Below are 20,853 nucleotides of genomic sequence, written 5' to 3'. Positions count from 1 at the left end.
CTTGGGGATCATCTACTGACTCTAGCAATTTAATTTGACAAATGTGGAAACTAAAGCTCAAATAAGTGACTTCTCAAAATCAGGAGACTCATTCAACAACCCTTCTGATTACTCCCCTCATAAAGAAACTCAAGTTCCCTGGAGATAATTACAGCAGTGGCGCCAATCTCTGGCACCATGTGCACTGCTGATCTTTATTAAGTATGAGTTAGGGATGATTGCGGGGGTGTCTCCCACCTCCATTAGAGTGTTAGGAGGAGTAGGCTTGGGACTTATTACATTGCTGTCTCTTGGAGCCAGTGCAATATTTACCCAATAAATGTGATCGAATTTGTACAAAGTCATTGTCTGCAGCCATCTCTGTTAATGTGCATGTTCTGTAAAAAGTTGCTCATGCATAGACTTAGCTTTCTATTTTAAATGTCACAATTGAGTCAATAAAGTAAACAAAGAGAGTTTATGAGTGTTTACAGTTCCAGGAACACACAGGGGAATCCTTTATTCTGTTTTAAATTAAAGCGTTATTCAAAAAGAACAAACTTTCTTAAATGTTGCTTTTACATCTTTGGCTCAGAACACAGTATTTCTAACTTTGTTTTTCTTATTACTTAGGAAACTAGAGAAATTTCTCCTTGGAAATGTCAGGGGGAAAATACAGTATTTCGGATTAACTTTAGAAAGCTCAGGTTTAAGGCTTATTGACCAGAAGACCTCTTTCTTATCCAAGTGTAGGGCAATTCATTGCACCTTGAGGTAGGGGAGGAGCAAAATCAGCCTGGCAGGGGTCCACGGAAGGGCAAGCCCTAGGAGCTGGTGAGTCTAGAAGGACGGACTAGAGAGAGCTGGCATTGGAATGGACAATCGCTAGAGGGCGCCGGAGCACTAGCAGAGTCAACCTCCGGGACCCATAAGCCGGGCTTCTAGGATAAGGAATGGAATTTGACCCAACCCCAAGATATGCCCTGGGGGTATTGCTTTTCTCAGGTGCATCTGACTCTCCGGCCTGGATTGCCTCGCTGCGGAGAGGGGACAAAAGGTTTTGCCCTGAGCATCTGGTGGTGTCTTCCAGTGCCTGTTTAGGTTGCTCCGCGGCTGGACAGTCTGACTGCTCTCAAAACTCCTCGTGACAGGCCTTTCTGGGGTCTGATCGCCCTTTGTTTCCTTACACTTGGGCCTGTTACCAGAAGAACTCTGAATCCGGAAATACCTTGTTTAAATTTGGGCTACAGTTTTCAAGATCCAGGCATTTGAGTGAATCACTTAACCCGAGTATTAGGATCTGGAAAATGGGGCTAGTAATTGTTGTAAATGTGAGGTGTTTAAAAGTGTCTGGCATTTTAGTGCGTAGATAAATGCTACTTCCTGTGCCCATTCTCTTGGGAGTTCTCCCCAAACTTCACCCTTTAAAAAAAAAAAAGAAAGAAAAATTAATAATATATTTTACTTAACACAAAATTTAAAAAATAATCCTGTAATCGATATAGAGATTATTGAGATATTTTACATTCTTTTTTCTAGTACTAAATCTTTGAAATCTAGCATGTATTTTTATACTTACAGCACATTTTAATTCAGATTTGCCACATTTTAAGTGCTTAATGCTCCTATGTGGGTAGTGGCTACCCTATTGAAACAGTGCAGATCTATAAGAGAAAATAAAATTACTTTTGCCATTTTTCCTTTTTGTTAAAGGTTAGCAATAATATATACAATGCTTGGCACACAATAGGAGCTTAACACAGGTTCACTGTGATTGTTATTTGCTATCACCATTTTATTTTTAAATGGGCCTCTTCTCCCATCTCTTATCCCTTCCCCCATCTCTTACCCCTTCCCCCTCAGCAGAAGGGTCTCATTCATCTATCTGTTGAATAATAATTGGTCACAGCATTTATGTCAAAAGCTGTGCTAGGCACTGGGGATAAACATAAAAACTTGAGGCACAGGCAGACTGGTGAAAAGAAACATTGAAATTGTGCTGTTAAGTGTGAGGAGAAAGATGAACAAATGATGCTAGGTAAGAGATAAAGAAGGAAATATTTGGTTTGTCTCAAAGGACCTGGGAAGTGGTCCTTTACAAGTCCTGTTATACTAAGGTGTTTTTCCTCTCCCTGTATTTCAAGGAAACAGGTGGACAGAAGGTAATTTTGAGGGAGAAGTGGAGGGCGTGGCATCTCATTCAGCAGGCACTTTGGTTTGTATGTATTCTTAACAGTGCTAATAGAGATTCTCAAATCTAATCAACTTGCACCATGCCCTGTATGTAGTAATTTCATCAATATCATGAAGTAAATGCCTAAATCATTGACTTAATTCATTTAAACAGAAAATGATTTGGAAGGAAATGTAATAGAAATATAACCACGAACCTTTACCATTAAGTGATGGGTCTGAAACAATCTAAATAAGAACTCTGTTTTAAAAATATTGAAAGGTGTATTTCATACAAATATCCATAAAAATGAAAAATAATAAGGGCAATAGAATGGCCAAAAACAATACTTTATCATTATCATTAAAGACAAAGAAGGCTTTTAATATGTTAGCAGCCACTAGCATTGCAAGATGACTGAGGTGATGTCTTTGTTATCTTTGGAGCAGTTGATTCAACAGGTAACTCAGAGATATAAATTTCAGTGTCAAAATGGAAAAGTCAAGGAGTTTTGCACCTGACATTGTGCTAACGTGAAACTAGGGATGGACACCTTTGATCATGTGTGTTAACGTTATCTGGCCAGGTAGACTGCAGAGCTCCCGAGAAGCCATTGTCAGATTTCTTTTGCTTGGTGGCCTTTACGTCCTGTGACATGACTGATTGTGAATCGTATTGGAGAAAAGGCGTGATAAGAGGAAAAGAGTGGAAATAGTTGATTTTTGGCAACTAATAACACTCATGATAGCTCCTAACCTGATTTAATTTTAAAAAGATGGGGAAATAAATGGCTCTTATGGAATAAGAGAATGTGAGAACTTGGCAATCCCATAAAATTATGCACACCCCTCCCATTTTCCAGATAAGAAAAAAGAGACTCAGCAAGGTGAAGTGACTTGCTCAAGCTCGTTGGTGGCCTAGTTACAGCAGTGAGAATAAAGGCTTCTTCACTCCTGGGCCTGGGGTTCTTCTCTGGCCCATGCCACACCACACTCCCCTCTCCTCTCCACTTCATGCTTCAGGGGGTCAGAACTCTCTCTGTCTTGCTCACAACTGAACCCCAAACAGTGCTAGGTACCTAGTAGTTGCTCAAAAACTTTTGGTTGACAGAATGAAATAAGCTGTTTCTTTCTTCCTCGCTCATATCAGGAAATGTGCCAAGAAATCACGGGGTTGCAATGCAGTTTGATAAAGACAAATATATGTTAAGTTTTGTTATGATAAGGGTTTAAGCTTTAAAAGTAAGTATACTTAGTTTGAATGCTGGCTCTGGCACTTAATAGCTGTTTTGCTTTGGGGAAATTACTAAACCTGTCTGCCTTATTTCCTCATTTGTAAAAATGGAGATTAAACCATATATATAAGGCTATAAGGCAGAAGAGAGGCCTTGACTCACTGTATGTATGCACTCAATGTTTTTTTCCTACTTTCCCAACCTTGCTCTCCATCCATCCTGAGAAGATTTAAAATGGGATATAGTACTTCTTTTAAAAAGTAATGTTAATTTATTTCAGATAATATGCATTTATCTTGCAGAAAAATAAAATTATTTAATTATATAAATATAAATACATACACAGTCACTAGAAGTATATATTCTGTGGGTTAGATATTAATAGTACTGTTTTATAAATAATTTGGTCAGTTGTCAAAGCACTGGCAACTGGGAAGAAGAGGAACGAAATTTAGGGTATCCCTATTCCAATTCAGACCAGGGCACATTTATCCAGTCCATGCTTCATGAGATCTTTGCTTCTTGGCCTTGGATTCTCCAAGTTGAAGTTAATTCTCTTTACCATACCCTCTCATGGTCTGGCTATGCTTCAGCCCCTGCATTGTGTGCCTTGTAACATGGTTATTCATAGATATGACCATGTCTGTAGCATGTTGCAAGCTTTTCCAAGTAGCAGTTGTATATCACACTTCTTGATATGACTCCAGAGAACCTAGAACTTTTTTGGCACATAGGATACTCCCTCTGTCACTCTGGGTGCATCTCCATTCTGTTAGCAAATATCCTGCATCCAGGCAAAGCATGCTTTTAACTTACTCAAAATCTATTCTACACCTGCTCTCATTTATTAAAAATACTCTTATTATATTTTGATTATTGACTTTATCATATAATCCAAATTGATATATGAAGTTATATAGACATATTACTACTGCACATAGTTGTATCTGTAATACAACATATATTGTACTTCATGAAAAATTTATAATATTTTTCAAGGATTATTTTGACTATGTGTGTGTTGTACTTTATGCATTGACTTTAAATCACAGTCCTCACCTCAAATGTGCTCCACTATATTTGCAAGACTATTCTGTGTGTCGTATGTAGGTAGGTAAGATTGTTTATTGGTGAATGGCATAAATTTTAAGTCAGGAATTCCTAGGTTTGAATTTCAGCTCTGCTTAACCTGTTGAAGCTCAGTTTTCATAGATAGAAAATGAGAATAATGATTGTGTCTATGTTATAGGATGGCTGTGAAGCTTGTTGTCACTTGGAAATTACTCAAATTGCAACCTTTATTTGCTGGTGGCATCTCTCACAAACTAGAGGCTTATTAGTAGTTAATTACCCTAATGGTAATGGTTTGCTGTGTTGCAGGGGAATTGTGAAAATTAGAAGTGTGTTTATGAAGGTATGGTAGATATCAGCAACAAAATGTATGCTTTTCATAGCTACTGAATCATTTACCCTTCTTCTCCCTTTCCTCCTCTCCTCTCTGTCTGTTCCTACTCACAAATTTTATGCCCAGTCACAAAAGGTGACTCAAGGGTTATGCTGGAGTTTCTCTAAGATAAAACTTCCTCTGTTTCTAATGGTTCCAGCTTTATTTCAAATGAAAGGTATGTTTAGTACTGGCCCCAGGAACACAACCAGAATACAAAATCAATCATTCCACCCTACAAGACCAGCAGCAGAAATTTATTGTATTTGACTTTGTTTCCCCTGCCCTTGTCCCAAAAGGATCTTAGGCTGCCAGCATTAGACAACATATTGGGTATCTCTCTGTTACGAAAGTCTAAAATGTTACTGGCATAAAATACTATCTTCAAGCCATGGTTCTCAAACTTGAGGATGAATCAGAATCTCAGAATCTCCTGGAGGGCTTGTTAAAACCCGAAGTGATGGGCCCTTCCTGTGGAATTTCTAACTCAGTGGGTCTAGGGTAGGAGTAAAATAATTTGATTTCTAACAACTTCTAAAGGTGATACTGATGCTACTAGTTTGGACACCACACTTTGGGAACCAATGCCTTAAATATTTACTTTATGTAGACAAGCCATGAATTTTGTCTCCTGTGTGGTACCACTGAGAACAGCATTAGTGGTAAAGAAAGGGATCTGGCATTTACTGAGCACCTATGACATTTGCCATCTGCCAGGTACCTTATGGGGCACTTTATACACATTATTCTATTTAAGACTCACAGCCACCCTGTCAATCAATTTATGATTATTTATTGAGACCCTATCATGTATCATGTAATGTGCTGTACTAGGCTTTGGTAATGTGGGATGAATGAACAGACATAATCCTGACCTTCTGGATATTATATTTCAGCAACGAAGACATGCTTGAGCAAATAATTATAAGGGTGATTAGCCTGATATATAAAAAATGGAAGACCAGAGAGGCCAAGTAAATTGGCTGTGATTACACAGCAAGTGGGAGACAGAGGAGACAAATAAAACCCTTAAAAACCATTTTGCTCCAAAATGTACAGTCCTTCCACTAAAACATAGGTGCTCAAACTTTTGATCCACAGGGTGCTTTACACTCTTAATAACTATTGAAGACCCCAGGGCTGGGCGCAATGGCTCACACCTGTAATCCCAACACTTTGGGAGGTCGAGGTGGGCAGATCACTTGAGGTCAGGAGTTCGAGACTAGCCTGGCCAACATGGTGAAACCCCATCTCTACTAAAAATACAAAAATTAGCCCAGCGTGGTGGTGTGTGCCTGTAATTCCAGCTACTCAGGTGGCTGAGGCAGGAGAATCTCTTGAAGGTAGGAGGCACAGGTTGCAGTGAGGCAAGATTGCGCTGCAGCACTCTAGCCTGGGCAACAGAGCAAGACTGTGTCTCAAAAAAAAAAAAAAATTACTGAAGACCCCAAAGAGCTTTTGTTCATGTGTATTAAATCTATCAATATTTACTGTATTATAAATTAAAACAAAGCAATTTACCCGTTAAGAACTGCTGTATCAGACCCATGCTGCAAATAGTAACATCTTTTCTAGACTCTGAACCTGAATTTGTTTTGATGATTTTTGTAGCCATCAAAGATGAGAAACTTCTCATCTCCTCCTAAACATTTGTTTTAAACCCAAGGGCTTCTTTTAAGCCTTAGCCTGTATGTCTTGTGATGGTGACTTGCTAAATAAAAGGCTGATCTGCTTTGCAATTGCCTTTTGAAATATTTAAATCTTTATTTTAAAAAGCAACAATTAAAGTATCAATCACGGACCAAACTAAGATGTAGTGGCTTTATTATCCCTTGAAGGATGTAGCTGAAGGTGAAGATAACAGCTCATAAAAGTTTGTGAGCAGCATTGTGTTTGAGTTTCTCTGGGTACACGGCACTGCAAAGGAAGCCCCAGAAAGCAGGCTGAGGGATCACTTCTGCTGCCTCATTAAAGCAAGAGAAAAAAGATGAACGATTGCACTAGAGTGCGTGAGGCTTTTATATAATGTTGGCAGCTGAATTATGGGTTAACAACTGAAATACTGCCCTTTCCCCTCATTTTAATTTGTTGTCTGATGGGAATGAGATGTTCTATAGATATTTTATCTTGGTGTGTAATGGTCCGTGGTTGTTCAGACACTTTGATGCTCTGGCTGACTCTGAATGCTTTAGAGCATCATTAAGTTTAACTGAGTAAATTCAACTGAATCGGAGCTGACATAATTCCATGTGGTTCTCAATCGGTGATCAATGAACTCAGATTGCCTTTTATTTTTATGGAAACAAGCAAATGACGGGGGCTGCTGCAGTAAGGTTACTGTGATTATATGGATGTAGCAGATCCTTGGATAAGAAGTTAGAAAACAGGGAATCAGATAGTTATCTGACTGTTTGGTCTTTTTGACACCAAACATCTAGATCACTGGTTTGCTGAACAACTTTTAAAATTTTTATCCAGATGTTTGACATCAGGCACAACTCACCACCAAACAAGTCAAAAAAGTGCAGATGATCATTTGTCATTTTAGTAGAAGCTGAAATTCACTGTGAAGCATCTCTGTGCCAGCTGACCTCAGGCAGCGTGGATTATTATTATTATTTTTTTTTGTATAGCATCTTTGTGTACAGGAAATACATTTCTGGAGAGAAGCACTTGCAGGAAGGTCCAAGCATCAGTGATTGTACGGCAAATTATACCTGTTTTTTTATGCAACATCAAGCAGGAATCTGTGCTGTCCCATGAGGGGCCACCTCCTGGGAACTCTTTTACCTGAGTTTCTTATTCTTTAAGAAGTTGTGAGTTACTTGTCAAGAATTCTCAAATTTTGACTCAATGGTTCCATGGGAACAATGCATATTCTCACTCTGAATGATGAACCCTGTTGGTTTCACAGATTGCTAGGGCTGCTTTTAAGAACTCCTTTTCTCTAAAGCAGGCACAAACAGGGAAGATAGGTGGGTCTCCTTGTTCCTTACTCACCTACCCCTGCCCAGGGAATGGGCTCAGGGAAGACCAGACCTGCCTTCTGATCCTACATGTCCATGTCTGCCCTGTATTTGACTTGCCAGTCAAGCTAAGCAGCCTGGAAATAGACTTGCTGTCTTCAGCAGAAATGGTTGACAGTTATTTTCTATGGGGTGGAATAATAGGGACCTGCCTAATCCCATGGGAACATCATCTTCCCTATGCTGGGGAGAAGAGGTAATATCCAATTTGGGAGGCCTGGTTCTTGGTTACTTAGATCGAAACTTCTATTCCACTTTGCTTGGATGGAGAGAAACAGTTCTATTTGTGAATCCGATTCCCTTCCTGTGTTTTGTGAATACTTCCAATAGGTGGTTACAAAGTTTACTTCCTAAGCTCCTTGTTCTGTGATTTCTTTCCTTTATACATACATTTTTAACTTCTAAGAATAGGGAGGTTTGAGGTAAAATAAGATCTGATTAAGGCAAACTTGAAGTCTGCAGCCCAAAAAAGGTCATTGTCAAATGAGATCCAGTAGAACAGGGATCAGCAATCTGTAGCACATGTGTCAATTTCAGTATGCACACTTTTTTCATAAATAAAGTTTTGTAGAAATACTGTCATACCTGTCATTGTCCATAGCTTCTTTCACCCTATAATGTCAGAGCTGAATAGTTGAAACAGCGACCACATGATGTGCACCGCCTACTATCTGATTCCTGATAGAAAAAGTTAGACAACCCCTGCATTTGGAGCATATTTTTATTTGGCCGTCTCCAGGAACCTACATAGGAAACATATATAGGGTTCAAAAAATCCAAAGGACTATTATTCTGAAATATGAACTATGGGCCAAATAGCTAAGTAGTAGAACTTTGTTGCTATGCATTGTGAGGATCTTGCACACAGTAGGTACTTGTGGCATGAATGATTATGTATTTCTAGATGAATGACTTATGGTGTGGGTTCCATTTACCCATTTATAAAATCAATGTGTTTTATTTAATCTCTAAGGATCCTTCTTGCATGACCATTCTACATAATATTAGCAAGAGAGGTGATGAGGCAAACGTAAACACTTTTGATTCTCTGCATCCCAGTGTGCCAATGTGACAGCCACAGTCTCTTGAACCACCATCAGTCAGATTTATTTAGCATCAGCTGGAATTATCAGGCAGGTACAAAAAGCATGACCATCTGCTGTCACAGTGCTATCAAGAATCTTACCTGGAGAGAAAAAAGGGGATTTAAGAGTTGAGAGCATCAAAGTTGTGCTTCGTGCTTGTTCTGAGTTGGCTTATGGAAGTGGGGTTGAAGAACATACTGTTTATTGTTTGTGTTCAGCAACATTTGAGACTTCCTCGTGTGTGGGTGCAATTTTGGGCATGTTCCAGATGTGCGGGGCTAGGGTTAACAGTGTCCTGTGATGACCTGCTGTGAGTGCCTTCACTCATGTACCAAAATCATAGCTGAAAATCACACTTCCACTGGTTTCCAAAATTACTCTTTAGGGAGTTGGAGAGCTATGGATGAATTACTTGGAGGGGCGGAGATGATGGTGATCATCTAGCTCTTATTGTCCTCCTTCCATCCCCCAGGGAAAAAAAGTGTAAAACATGTGATCCTGAAAGAAATGTTCATGCTTTATGATATGATTAAGGTAGCTGACTCCCAATTCAAAGCATATACTATGCCACCCTTCAGGAACTGGAGTTCCCGCAGTCCCCCTTTCCTGAGAAGACAGCCGGGGTTTCTCTCAGCTCAGCTCCACAGATTTGACCATGGGGTTATCATTTATTAATTTAGACATTTTAGAGGGAGGCACGCTGTCTCTGCTGAGGTGTGAGCAGAGCCCCAGCCTCAGCCTCCACATCAGAATCCCAGGCTGCACCCAGAGTTTTCCTCTCAGGCACTCCAGCCTTCAGAGTGCTGGGATTCAGACGGAGCAGCCCTGCCTGCCTCCCATCTGTGGTAAGTGACTTACTCTCTATGGCAGTATGGGATGTTTGAAAGCAGGCAGGCAGTGAACAACCTGGGGCTGAGGAGGGGGAAAGCCCTTCACAAGCTCTTGTCTCCCATGTGCAGGACACAGGTCACTTTTTTCCATTTGGGAAGAGAAGGGTAAGAGGAACAGGATGGGACTGACACTGGCATGATACAGTTTGTGCCGCGTTCTGACTCTTGTACCTTTAAGTTCCAATTTGGAATCGGTTTGACTTTAATTTAGAGATCCATGATGGTGGTGAGAATGTCCTTAATGAGCGTCACAAGTTTAAATGGCCTTTCCCAGCAGACACAGGCTGTAGGGCTAGTGGGCACGGACAGACAGATAGACACAGGAATGTTGCATAAATAGACTGTCTGGTCCTCATGGCTGAAGGGCAGCCTTTGTTCCTTTTCAGACTTTTTGTTTCTGACAGTTCTAATTCTTATTAGAACTTTTGAGAACCATTACTCAAAAACAAAAAGCAGAGGGATTGCTTTTTGATCTGCAAATCAAAAGCATGAATTTGGCTAATATTGCATTTCAGTAAAGTGGCATCATTGGGTCAAGGGAGAGCATTATGCTGAATTTTCCTGAATGCTGAATTTTTTTTATCAGTTGCCTTTATTATTCTGTTTTTAAAAGTAAATGGACAAACTACATGATTGTAAACCTTTCCTATTCCTGTATGTGTAGATCTTTATATGTCTCAATAATATATATCATCATTCATCAAATTTATTTTTCAGATGCATTTTGTCACAGATTTATGCAATACTGTACCTATTAATTTGAATCAAATTGATTTAAACTTTAAAACAATAGCTGTATGACTATTTCTCCTACTCACCAGGGTGGGCTTAGATTTCATGTGCAATCAAGGTAAAGTCTTAGTGTAGAAGTTTTTTTTTTAATAAGAAATGAGACTGTTTCTGTAGCTTGGAAGTGAAGATGCTAATATTTGGTCTCACAAAATTGGACATAATTTAAAACTTCAACATGCTTTCTTGCTTGTTTTATTTGTAAATATTGTTCCTGGCTTTGAGAACTTCAGAGCTTTTCCTATTTTTTTTTTTGTTTGCTTCACAACTCCTTAGGAATGTGAAAATGGAAAGGTAATAAAGGAAAATCTTTTCAAGTTAAAACATGATTCATAAAGGTGACAGCCATGCCATATGTGAAGAGTGATTAACAGCTGCAGAGTCTGCAAACAGCTTTTTAAAAAGTTCTTGATAAAGCAGAGTTTCCCATTATTTCACGTTTTGGTGGTTGCTCAAGTGCATCGCCCTAATTTTTCTAAGCTTCATTTTATTCTATAGCAATCGAATCACTCTTCAGGTCCCAGCAGTGCTATATTAGGGCATGCTTAAATATGTCATGTATATCCCTGGTTATTCTTTCAGTGATATTTTCAATTTCATGACAATGATGTGGTATATTAAAGCCATAATCTCCTCTAAAGCTGCCCATTTTATTTCTGCAGCATGAGTTTGGATAGGCAGATATGAGAGCATTTCCAAGGCTTGCCCATTTGGAACTGGTTTGCTTTAATGTAGAGAGTTGTGATGGTGGTGGAAATGTGCTTAATGAAGTGTTACAAGTTTAAATGGTCTTTCCTAGCAGACACAGGCTGTAGAGCTGGTGGACACAGACAGATAGACATAAAGATGAGGGGTGCTAGGGGAAGAAAGTCCCTACTTCAAAATTCAGTTGTCATTTTAGCAAAATAGGTTAATTCTAGAAAATGCATTTTCATGAAACTCAGTTGGCAAATTAATCAATCAATCACTCTTTTCCTGATTAGCAAACCCCTGACAACTTGTTTTGCTTCTCCTCAGGAGTACAGGATAGTAGTTTTAAAATATTGTTCATGCCACAGTTCCCTTGGAGAAACTGCTAAAAACTATGGACTCTCTAACCAGAAAAATCAAGCCCACATAATTGTGTGCATCTGATTTTGGGGGTTTATGGACATCCCTAAAGCATACACCTTCTTTTCCCATCAAGAACTCCTTCTTGGTCTCAGCAATAGATGTCTTCTATGTGGCAAAATTCTTTTTTAAAAATATATACATTAACACTCACACACTATGGCATTTCTGTTAGAGGGAAAAGGGAGCAAATGGAGACGTCTTGGGTAGGCTCTTTTTTAGGATTGCCACAAAGAGTTGTACATTTGCCAAGATTTGGGCATCCAACCTTCCTGTGTTGTCTGGGGGCACACTCTGAGTTAAGCATCTGGGTCTTTAGGGGTGGGTGGAGGAGGAGTGATAGCAGCGCCTCAGGGAGTTGGCAGTGAGGGAGGCATGGCTGTGTGCCAATGAGTATCCTCAAAGATTCTCCCCTGCCCCCACCCCGTGGAGCCTCTGAGCCCTGATTCCCTGATGGGCTGCCCAGGAAGCCGGTGGGCTGAGCATGTCATGTGATGCCTTGGCACTAATAAGAGGAGAAGGCCTCCCACTGTAACTCCTGTTGGAGAGCCAGTGACATCCCAGGCTTTTGCCCAAATGTCCTTGAGTTCTACACCCTGAGCCTTGAAATGCAGCTTTTCTGGGGCTGACTTCCCAGGATCGGTGGTGCTGTACTTTCAGGAGATGGTGTTTGCTGGCCAGTGAAGCACAAAATCAGAGTGAATGTGGTTCACATACAGCTTTATGTAGGTGCATCAACGAGCCTGGAACTAGGTGCCGGGTGCCCTCTAAGACACCAAGAGCTGTTTTGGAAATAGAAAGGGAACAAGTATATAAAAATGGAAGATCCAGAAATACAAGGGTAAGACTTGTCCTTTATTCTTTCTTTTCCTCTTTTTTTCCATTCTCCCTACTCTTCTTTTCATCCTTTCTTCCACTCCTTTTTAATCTCTCCTTCCATTTTCCTTTCCATCCTTCCTTCCTTCTATTCTTCTCTCCTTCTCTTTCTTCCCTTCTCCCATCTTCTCTCACTCCTCCCTTCTCGTCTCCACTTTCTTCTCTTTTATCATTTCCTTTCGTCTTTTCTTCCTTTATATCCATCTGCTCATTCCTTACCGCCTTTCTTCAATTCAACAGACATTTTCAGTTGTTTACAATGTACTGTTTCTTATTAGCTTGTGTGGAATTTTGATTACTTTTCCTTCACAACAGGTCTACCTTCCGGCTACCGAGGGACATTTTTGTCCTGCATTACCTTTCCCCAGCTCCTTCTTTCTTCTTTGCTTGCCTTCTTTAGTCATGTGATCGGCTAGCATATATTGAACACCTACCACATGCAATTTGCTGCCTTAGAGAAAAAAATCTAAAATAGTGATGGACTTCACTCTGAGGAAGGTTAAAATTAAATTTAAGAATTGAGGCACACACATGTGAAAAGGCGATAATAGTGTTATAGTTACATGATGTCACCAAACGGGAATGTGAGATGATGCAAGACAGTGTGAATATGACTGCTAGATGAATGAAGGAGAAGCCTTTTGAGTCCTGAGAACGGACCAATTTGTGAGATGGGTGGGTTTGAGAAAGACTTATAGAGAAGGAGTGTAAACTAGGTTTCCAAATAGGATTTTAATATTCAAAGAGGAGAGAAAATTTCAATCCAGGAATTGATGTAAATAAAAGTGCAGTGGTCTTTATTTTTGTTACCCCAGTTTTTCAAGGTAAAGTTCTAGGAGAACCTGTTTTTCTCTCTCAGGGTTCCTCTGACTTCTTCACTCCTGGACACTGCCATCTCCTCTTCAGTGTCCCCCAAATGCCATTTCTCTTCAGCTGGTGATGGGCTCAGGGGAGCCATCTAGTCTATCTCAGACCCATTCTTGATCAGTAGATTGGTCACTTTATGTTGCAGGCAAAAACCTGCTGACAGTGGAAAGCTAAGTTGAAGAGAGAATGTTGAAATATAAGTCCTAGATCGGTGGTTGAAATTCCAAACTTTGATTTTTGTAAGATCTAGGGTAAGCCAAAGCATGCTTCTGAGGCTAATGGTCTGACACAATGGATATCTCAGAGAGCCTGGGAGTCAAGAATTTTGTTTGGAATTCCTAGGTTAAGTGGTCTAGTATGATTGAGTTCAATCCAGGGTGTAATACGTGGCATGCTAGTGAATTTTTGCTTTATTTGTATTGCACAGCTCAGGATTGAAAGAATCTTAGAAGTTATCTTGTCTTTTACATGGTCCAATTATATAGTCTGGAAAAGTCTCCAATTTTCTTACTCATTGATATGTACATTTATTTCACCTGTGTTTTTGGATGTTTTCATAGCAAATGTATGGTTATAAGCTGAAACCAATTCAAATCATATAGTTTCAATATCCCCAATCCATGGGGGATATTTTCAGGTGTCTGAGAAGCCCCAATTCTTGGTTTATGTCTGAATCTTTTATGGAAATGACTTGCATAAAATCCAGCTGAGATGCTGTGTTTTCAGCCTAGCTGTAGAAGTTGAAGATTCTGTTTATTCCCTCTGAGGCTGGCATTTCTCTGTGATTGTTCCATTTGATCCCTTCAATGGCTTAGCCTCATCAGCAGCATTGCTTGGGAGATATAGGTTGTTGAGGTCCCTCTGCTTGTGGCCTTTTGATTTTTGTCCTCGAGTAAAGAAAACAATCCTTTTATCAAATATTTGCCAGCTGCTTAGGATACACATTTCTTAATTGGTACGTTTTGACTGATTATTGAAAAGTTTACATTCCGACATCATATCGTACATGATATATGTGTTGGGTGTGTGTGTGTGTGAGTGTGTATGTCTAAGGAATTAGAAGAGAGGACTCTTTTTCCTTCTAAGGACAGCAGTTGATTCTTAGAGTCTATTGGAGCTTTCCTTCCCTTCTTTTATCAGGTGAAACTTGGTTGAAAGGGTTACCTTCTAGCAGAAAGGAAGGGGGAAGATATGCCTGCTGGTAAATGTAAGCCTCACTGTAAGCTCTCCTAGAATGCTGTTGTCAAAAGGAAATTTTGATATTATTTTATTTAACTCTCTGTGTTATAAATAAGAAAAACCTAAGCCCAGAGATGTGCAATAATTTGAGCCAATAAATACGAAAAACCTAAGCCCAGAGATGTGCAATAATTTGAGCCAAATTATCTTTGCAGCAGATTAAAGATAAACCAGGATCAGAGTATAGCTTCTTTGACTCTGAAATAATTAGATGCAGAGAATCTTTGTAACCTATTATAAAAATATGTTAGGCAAAGAATGCAATGATAAATAAATTATATATTTGAGCAGCAGAATAAATCAAACAGTTTTGTTCCATATTTCATTGGAAGTGATTTAACAGAAGTTTAAAAAGCTTTAAAAATAAGAGATAAAATTAATTTTAAGAATACGGAGATATTTTACAAAAATAATAGGATCCATTTTAAAATATTCTTGGTTAAACAAAAGTCAAATTTTTTCCACACGACTTTCTCCTAACATGATACAATGACTTTGGAAGTATATAATACTAAAATAATTAAAAGCTATCCTATTGCTCAAAAACATTAAATAACTATTTTTTGAATGACAGAAGCCAAGAACACAATATATTAGAAGACAATAGAAATATAACCCTCCTTATATACACCATGGAATGCAATTAAAACTATAATTAGACTACATTTTCTACTCCCAAATGTCAATGTTAAAAAGAACAAAGAGAGAGATTAAAATAGTGTATAGAATTTAAAACATTTTAACGGAAAAAGAAAGAAAAAGTAAAATGGAAATAATCGGGATACTGAGGAGGAAAAAATCAAGTGGTCTGATGAACAAAGTCATAATTTCTAGCCCAAGCTTGATAGTGCCTCTTTCTTTCCCTCCTCCTTCTCAGGCGACCCTAGCCCTTACCTCGGTCACTAGGAAAGTCAGGGTGCTTGTTCCCTGCCCTTCTCAGAAACAGGATCTTGGAGAGATAAAGAGATGAGGAGTGGGGGTGGGAGGAGCATTCCGGGGGAGGAGTAGGCTGGCCCAGGGGCCATTTGTTCTACCCATGTCCCCTTAGGGAAGGCTCTGAGAGGGTGCTCCATTCCTGGCTGTAGGTATATTCCCAGGGCCTTCCAGCCTGCAGCTATTGAAGGAGGGGCTTTCTTTACAGAGCTGCAGACATGTCTTCCAAGGCTCTTCACTGGCAGCTGCCACTCTTAGAGCTCAGCTGTGTTTAGGAGCCCTCAAGAAAGGGTAACATTCTCTACATCATGGGAGAGTGGAGCAGGAGGAGTTTACTGATAATTATGCACAATTTGGCTGAGCTTCAACTCAGACTTTGTTTGTTTTTTTCCCTCCTCTCAGAGTCACTACTGACAACCCCAAATACTTATTGATCACCTATATTGGTTGCATTATTGTAAGCAGCATTATACAGAAGTTAGGACCACAGGCTCTAGGGCTGGGATGCCTGAGTGCAAATCTGGGATCCACCACCTCTAGCTGCATTGTTTTGGGCAAGATATACAAACTCTTTGTGTCCCAGTGCCACTATTTGTCAATATGGAATAATAATAATACGAGTTCCCAACTCATAGGTTGTTGTGAGGTTATTAAATGAGAAGGGACTTAAAACATTTTGAATAGTGCCTGGCACTGAATAATTATTCCCAAAATGTTAGCAATTATTATATTATTCTAAAATACTAGGCAAGGATGTAATAATACGAAGAAGTATAAAATGCCATCTTTACTTTGGAGGAATTATGGTCTAATCTGGGGAACTGAACATTTTTTAATTATGAAAAAAAGTTGACCTTGGGTTCTGATAATTAGCAAATGAAGAGTTGTGATGTCTGAAGATATATCATCATGACTTCCTGCTACTGTCTATTGGTTACGGATGAGCAGAGGTTTCCTGTTTCCCAATAAAGGGTAAAGCATGTGGTCAATGTAATGTCTTCCAGACCCTAGCCCTCTGGGAAATCTTCCTTGTGTTTTATTCACTCCTAAAAACAACAACAACAAAAACAAAATAAAACTTCTGGTTATTCAGGTATAACTCAATGTAATTGCCTAAATAAATACAAGATACATGAATTCTTTTTATTTATTTTTTATTTTTGGATGGAGTCTTGCTCTGTTACCCAGGCTGGAGTGCAATGGCGTGATCTTGGTTCACTGCAACCTCCGCCTCTGGGGTCCAAGTTATTCTCCTGCCTCAGCCTCCTGAGTAGCTGGGATTACAGGCGTCCACCCCTATGCCTGGCTAATTTTTGTATTTTTAGTAGAGATGGGGTTTCACCATGTTGGCCAGGCTGGTCTCGATCTCCTGACCTCAGCTGATCCACCCGCCTCAGCCTCCCAAAGTGCTGGGATTACAGGCATGAGCCACTGTGCCCAGCCAAGATACATGAATTCTTAAATATGCCGCTGTTATTAGGACCTTCTCTTTGGTGGTTGTCTTTTTAGTATCCTGAAGAAATGTAAAGGAGACCACCTGACTAGCAGACTCTTGGTTTATTAATGTCATAGTACTTAGATGCCATGGAAGCTAGTGTTCGGATATATCTTAGAATGAAGCATCCATGCTCCAGGTAAGTCCCTTTTCTTACTGCATTACATCAATCTTCTCAGTTTAATTTTCTTGTCAGCTTAATGATGTCAAGGATAGAATCAGACGAAGGACTTCCCACCATTGCCATCTTACCTGCTAATTTCTATTTGCCCAGGAGCCTCTTGGTGGCTTTAACAACTTGTGTCTATAAGCTGAGCTCAGGTTCTGCCCACCCACACCCAGTACCACCTAGAGCAAGGATCAGCACACTGTGACCAAGGAGCCAAATCTAGTACCACCTTTTTATAAAGAAGGCTAGCTGGGTGCAGTGGCTCACACCTGTAATCCTAGCACTTTGGAAGGCCAAGGTGGTCAGATCACTTGAAGCCAGGAGTTTGAGACCAACCTGGCCAACATGGTGAAACACCGTCTCTACTAAAATTACAAAAATTAGCCAGGCGTCGTGACACATGCCTGTAATTCTAGCTACTCAGGAGTTTGCGGCAGGAGAATCTCCTAAACCTGGGAGGCAGAGATTGCAGTGAGCGGAGATCGCACCACTGAACTCCGGCCTGGGTGACAGAGCGAGACTGTCTAAAAAAAAAAAAAACGAAAAAGCAAAAGAAAGCTTTACTGGAATACAAGGGTATAGACCCATGATTTTATATATTGCCTGTGGCTGCTTTTGTGCTACAATGGCAAAATTGAATAGTTGTGACAGGGACCATATGGGCCCCAAAGCCTAAAAAATGTACTATCTGTCCCTTTATAGAAAAAGTTTGCTGACCTGTGACCTAAAGATTAGACATGCCAATCCCATAAAGGAACAGAAAGAAGTCTTCCCAAGGCAATACAGGGGGCAGAAATCACCAAGGTTGTACAGAAAGGGAAATTCAGAATATGAAAGGATAAGATAAGAGTAATAAGGTTGCCTGTAGAACAAAGGGGATGATGTGTTAACTGGAACACTTTTGACACAGGCTCCTGTTGCTTAAGCTGTGGTATATGTTTCTTCTAATCCCAATTGAAATTGTCCCTCATAATATGATTTCATCACAGAAGTCGCATGCAGTATTACAGTAGTGAAAAATGTTATGAGTTGCTTTGAAATGAGGCCCTATTCTCTCATAGCTATTCTATGCTGGCTGTTTACAATTTCAGAACAAAACTGTCTTTTGGGGTTTGACTTTGCTTTCTTAAATGATGATTCTGAACTAGGTGATTAGGGTTTCCCCTTCTCCAGCTACTAGGGCCTCCTCATTTCTTTGCAGGTACTAGGTTTTTCTGGGCCACCAGCTATGTGTGAAATGTCTCTAAGGAATGTACATGTGGCAATTGTTTGTCATTCCCTTTCCATCATTAAAAGGGCCACAAGGAAAACTTAGCAACGGAGTGTGAAATCCAAGCTTTTTTACAAGGAATCCTGTGCAAGAGCTCAGGAGCTACTTGTTGTCCATATGTAGTTAATCCTGTCTGTGCAAAGAGGTTGTCAATCTGATCCCAGTTCTCTGCCAACTCGTTTTTGTGATTTTGAGCAAACCCCTTTCTAAAGCACAAGGGATCTATCTACTGTGGGCAAGAGTGCCTCCATCCATGTAGGGTGACTTTGCTAATTTGCACAAAGTCACCCTGTGGGCTAGCAGCAGGCCTATCCCTTCCGTTTCTGAGCTTCAGTTTCACCAGCTAAGAAAAACGGAGGAGATGGTTTCCAAGCTATTTTCTAGCCTTGGAGCTTTAATCTGGAGGTCCTTTGAGACAGTCTGTGCAGGTTGGGTAAGCAGCTGTCTTCATGCTGTGTGGTGCTCCCCTACTGGGGTGCCTTTGAAGCTATCAGGAAAAGCCATGTGCCAGGAAGTTCTTGGGGTTTGGAAAAAAGGGAGCTCTTGAGTTCCCCTGAGGACAGGACTCTAACAACTAGAGGTAAGAGCATTAAGGCAGATATTGGCTATAAAGTGGGAGGAGGGGTGTCAGACCAAAGGCAGATGTGGCTATGTCTGGCCTGATTTTGCTCAGCTTTGGAGCAATGAAGAGAGTCACGGCCCCTCTGACTACATGCACTGTGAGAACATTTGCCTAAGTATCATGTATCGACAATCTTTTCTCCCTGACCGGGCCATCACTGGGGTTATGCCTGGCCACTGAAAATGGGGACCTGGACACAAGTGTCCAGATACCCAGGCTGAGCAAAGCAACAATAATAAATGTCAATTAGGTGCCCTGTGAGCTGTGAGTACATGATGGTGAGGCTCACATTGCAGGAGTCAAGGAACCCTCTAAAGAAAGAGGCCACAACTCTGAGCATTCTTGAGATTTCTGTCAAACTCAAGCTAAAATTTCCTCAGATTACTGAAGCGTTTGGTAGATTTCTCTTAAAAACCATATTTTGTTCTTTTTTCCTCCCACTTTGTTGGACCATAATAATCAGTGCTGGTTATTTGTAGCTGTGTGTAGAGAGGGTGCTAAATGCTTTCTTGTCATCCCATGTAATTTAAACTTCACGCCAGGTTAGGTGTAGCTGGTTCTGTCTGCATTTGGCCAAAGAGGAAACTGAGATTCACTGAAGTTAGGCAATCTGCCCAAGGCCATAGAGCTAGAAAGTTCTGCACCTAAGATTTAAACTCAGAACTTATAGCCAGGTGATAGTACTTTTCAAAGCCACGCCCCATGCCTCCCTATACTACCTTGAATGTGGCTAATTTAATTGCTAGTGCAATGAGGCTGCAGGCAAAGAGGGCACTTCCTTATCTGTTTAGAGTTAACATAACCCAAGGGTTCTCAACTTCAGCATGATTGACATTTTGGGCCCTAGAATCATTTGTGTGGCTATCCTGTGCATTATAGGAAGTTTAGTAGCATCCCTGACCTTTGCTTACTTGGTCCTAATAGCAGCTTCCCCATCTTTTCCCAGCTCAGTTGTTAACAACTTAAAATATCTCCAGGCTTTGCCAAATACCCCCAGGGGACAAAATTAGTCCTGATTAAGTGAGAGTTACTTACATAACTAAATGTTTACCTGCCACTAAAGAAGAAATCTCTGCATACATAATTTTTTCCACTGGCTCTTCTTTTTCTCCTCTTTTGTACAAAAATTCTGTTATGAATGACCTGGGTCATTCTCCCTGCCTGACTGACATCCTGGAGTGTGTCATTGAAAACCTTCACCTTGCTGGCATCTTCCCAAATTTCTCAGACACCCTCTCTTTGAACCTGGAGCCTCCTGGGGAAGTATTAAGAGCCAACCAGCTATGAAAACAATGTGCTCTTCCCTGTGCTAAATGCCTCTTCTTAGGCAGTAAAATGCTTCAGTGGTATGAACATATGGCATCAACATGGCCTCTGAAAACCATGCTGGGTGTTTAACAAGCATGGAGGGATGGGGACAGACTGTGATGAGCTCTGGAGGCTTACAGAACAGGACCTCCCCTCCCCCAGGAGCAGAGGTTCCTCAGGGATCTTGACTCCACATAGTCCAAGGCTTTGTGGGAAAGAAAGCTAGTGCCTTGGAGCTATTGCATTTTTCCCTTTAATAAAACACCCTGCAGACCCTGACATATGCCACAGACAGAGACAGAGCAGCCATGTGACCCAGTGCCAGCTCTTACCTCTGACTCCAG

At 40.4% G+C, this 20,853-nt stretch overlaps 1 protein-coding gene across 5 annotated transcripts in view; it reads left to right on the top strand.

Annotated features, from left to right (window-relative positions):
* CPNE4 (copine 4) overlaps positions 1-20,853 on the top strand; it is a 746,304-nt gene that overhangs the window by 255,258 nt on the left and 470,193 nt on the right. The window contains exon 1 of one of the 5 annotated variants that reach the window (XM_034957398.3): positions 12,418-12,571. The exons of the other annotated variants lie outside the window; for them this stretch is intronic. Coding sequence (XP_034813289.1) covers positions 12,549-12,571 — 23 coding nt within the window. The 5' untranslated portion in view covers positions 12,418-12,548. Of the gene's footprint in view, positions 1-12,417; positions 12,572-20,853 lie in introns of those variants that run through there. 5 annotated transcript variants of the gene reach the window in all.

Source organism: Pan paniscus, chromosome 2 (assembly GCF_029289425.2).
Source record: "Pan paniscus chromosome 2, NHGRI_mPanPan1-v2.0_pri, whole genome shotgun sequence".
NCBI lineage: Eukaryota > Metazoa > Chordata > Mammalia > Primates > Hominidae > Pan > Pan paniscus.
Note: the sequence above shows the minus strand (reverse complement) of the source record. Positions and strands in the feature narration are given on the sequence as shown.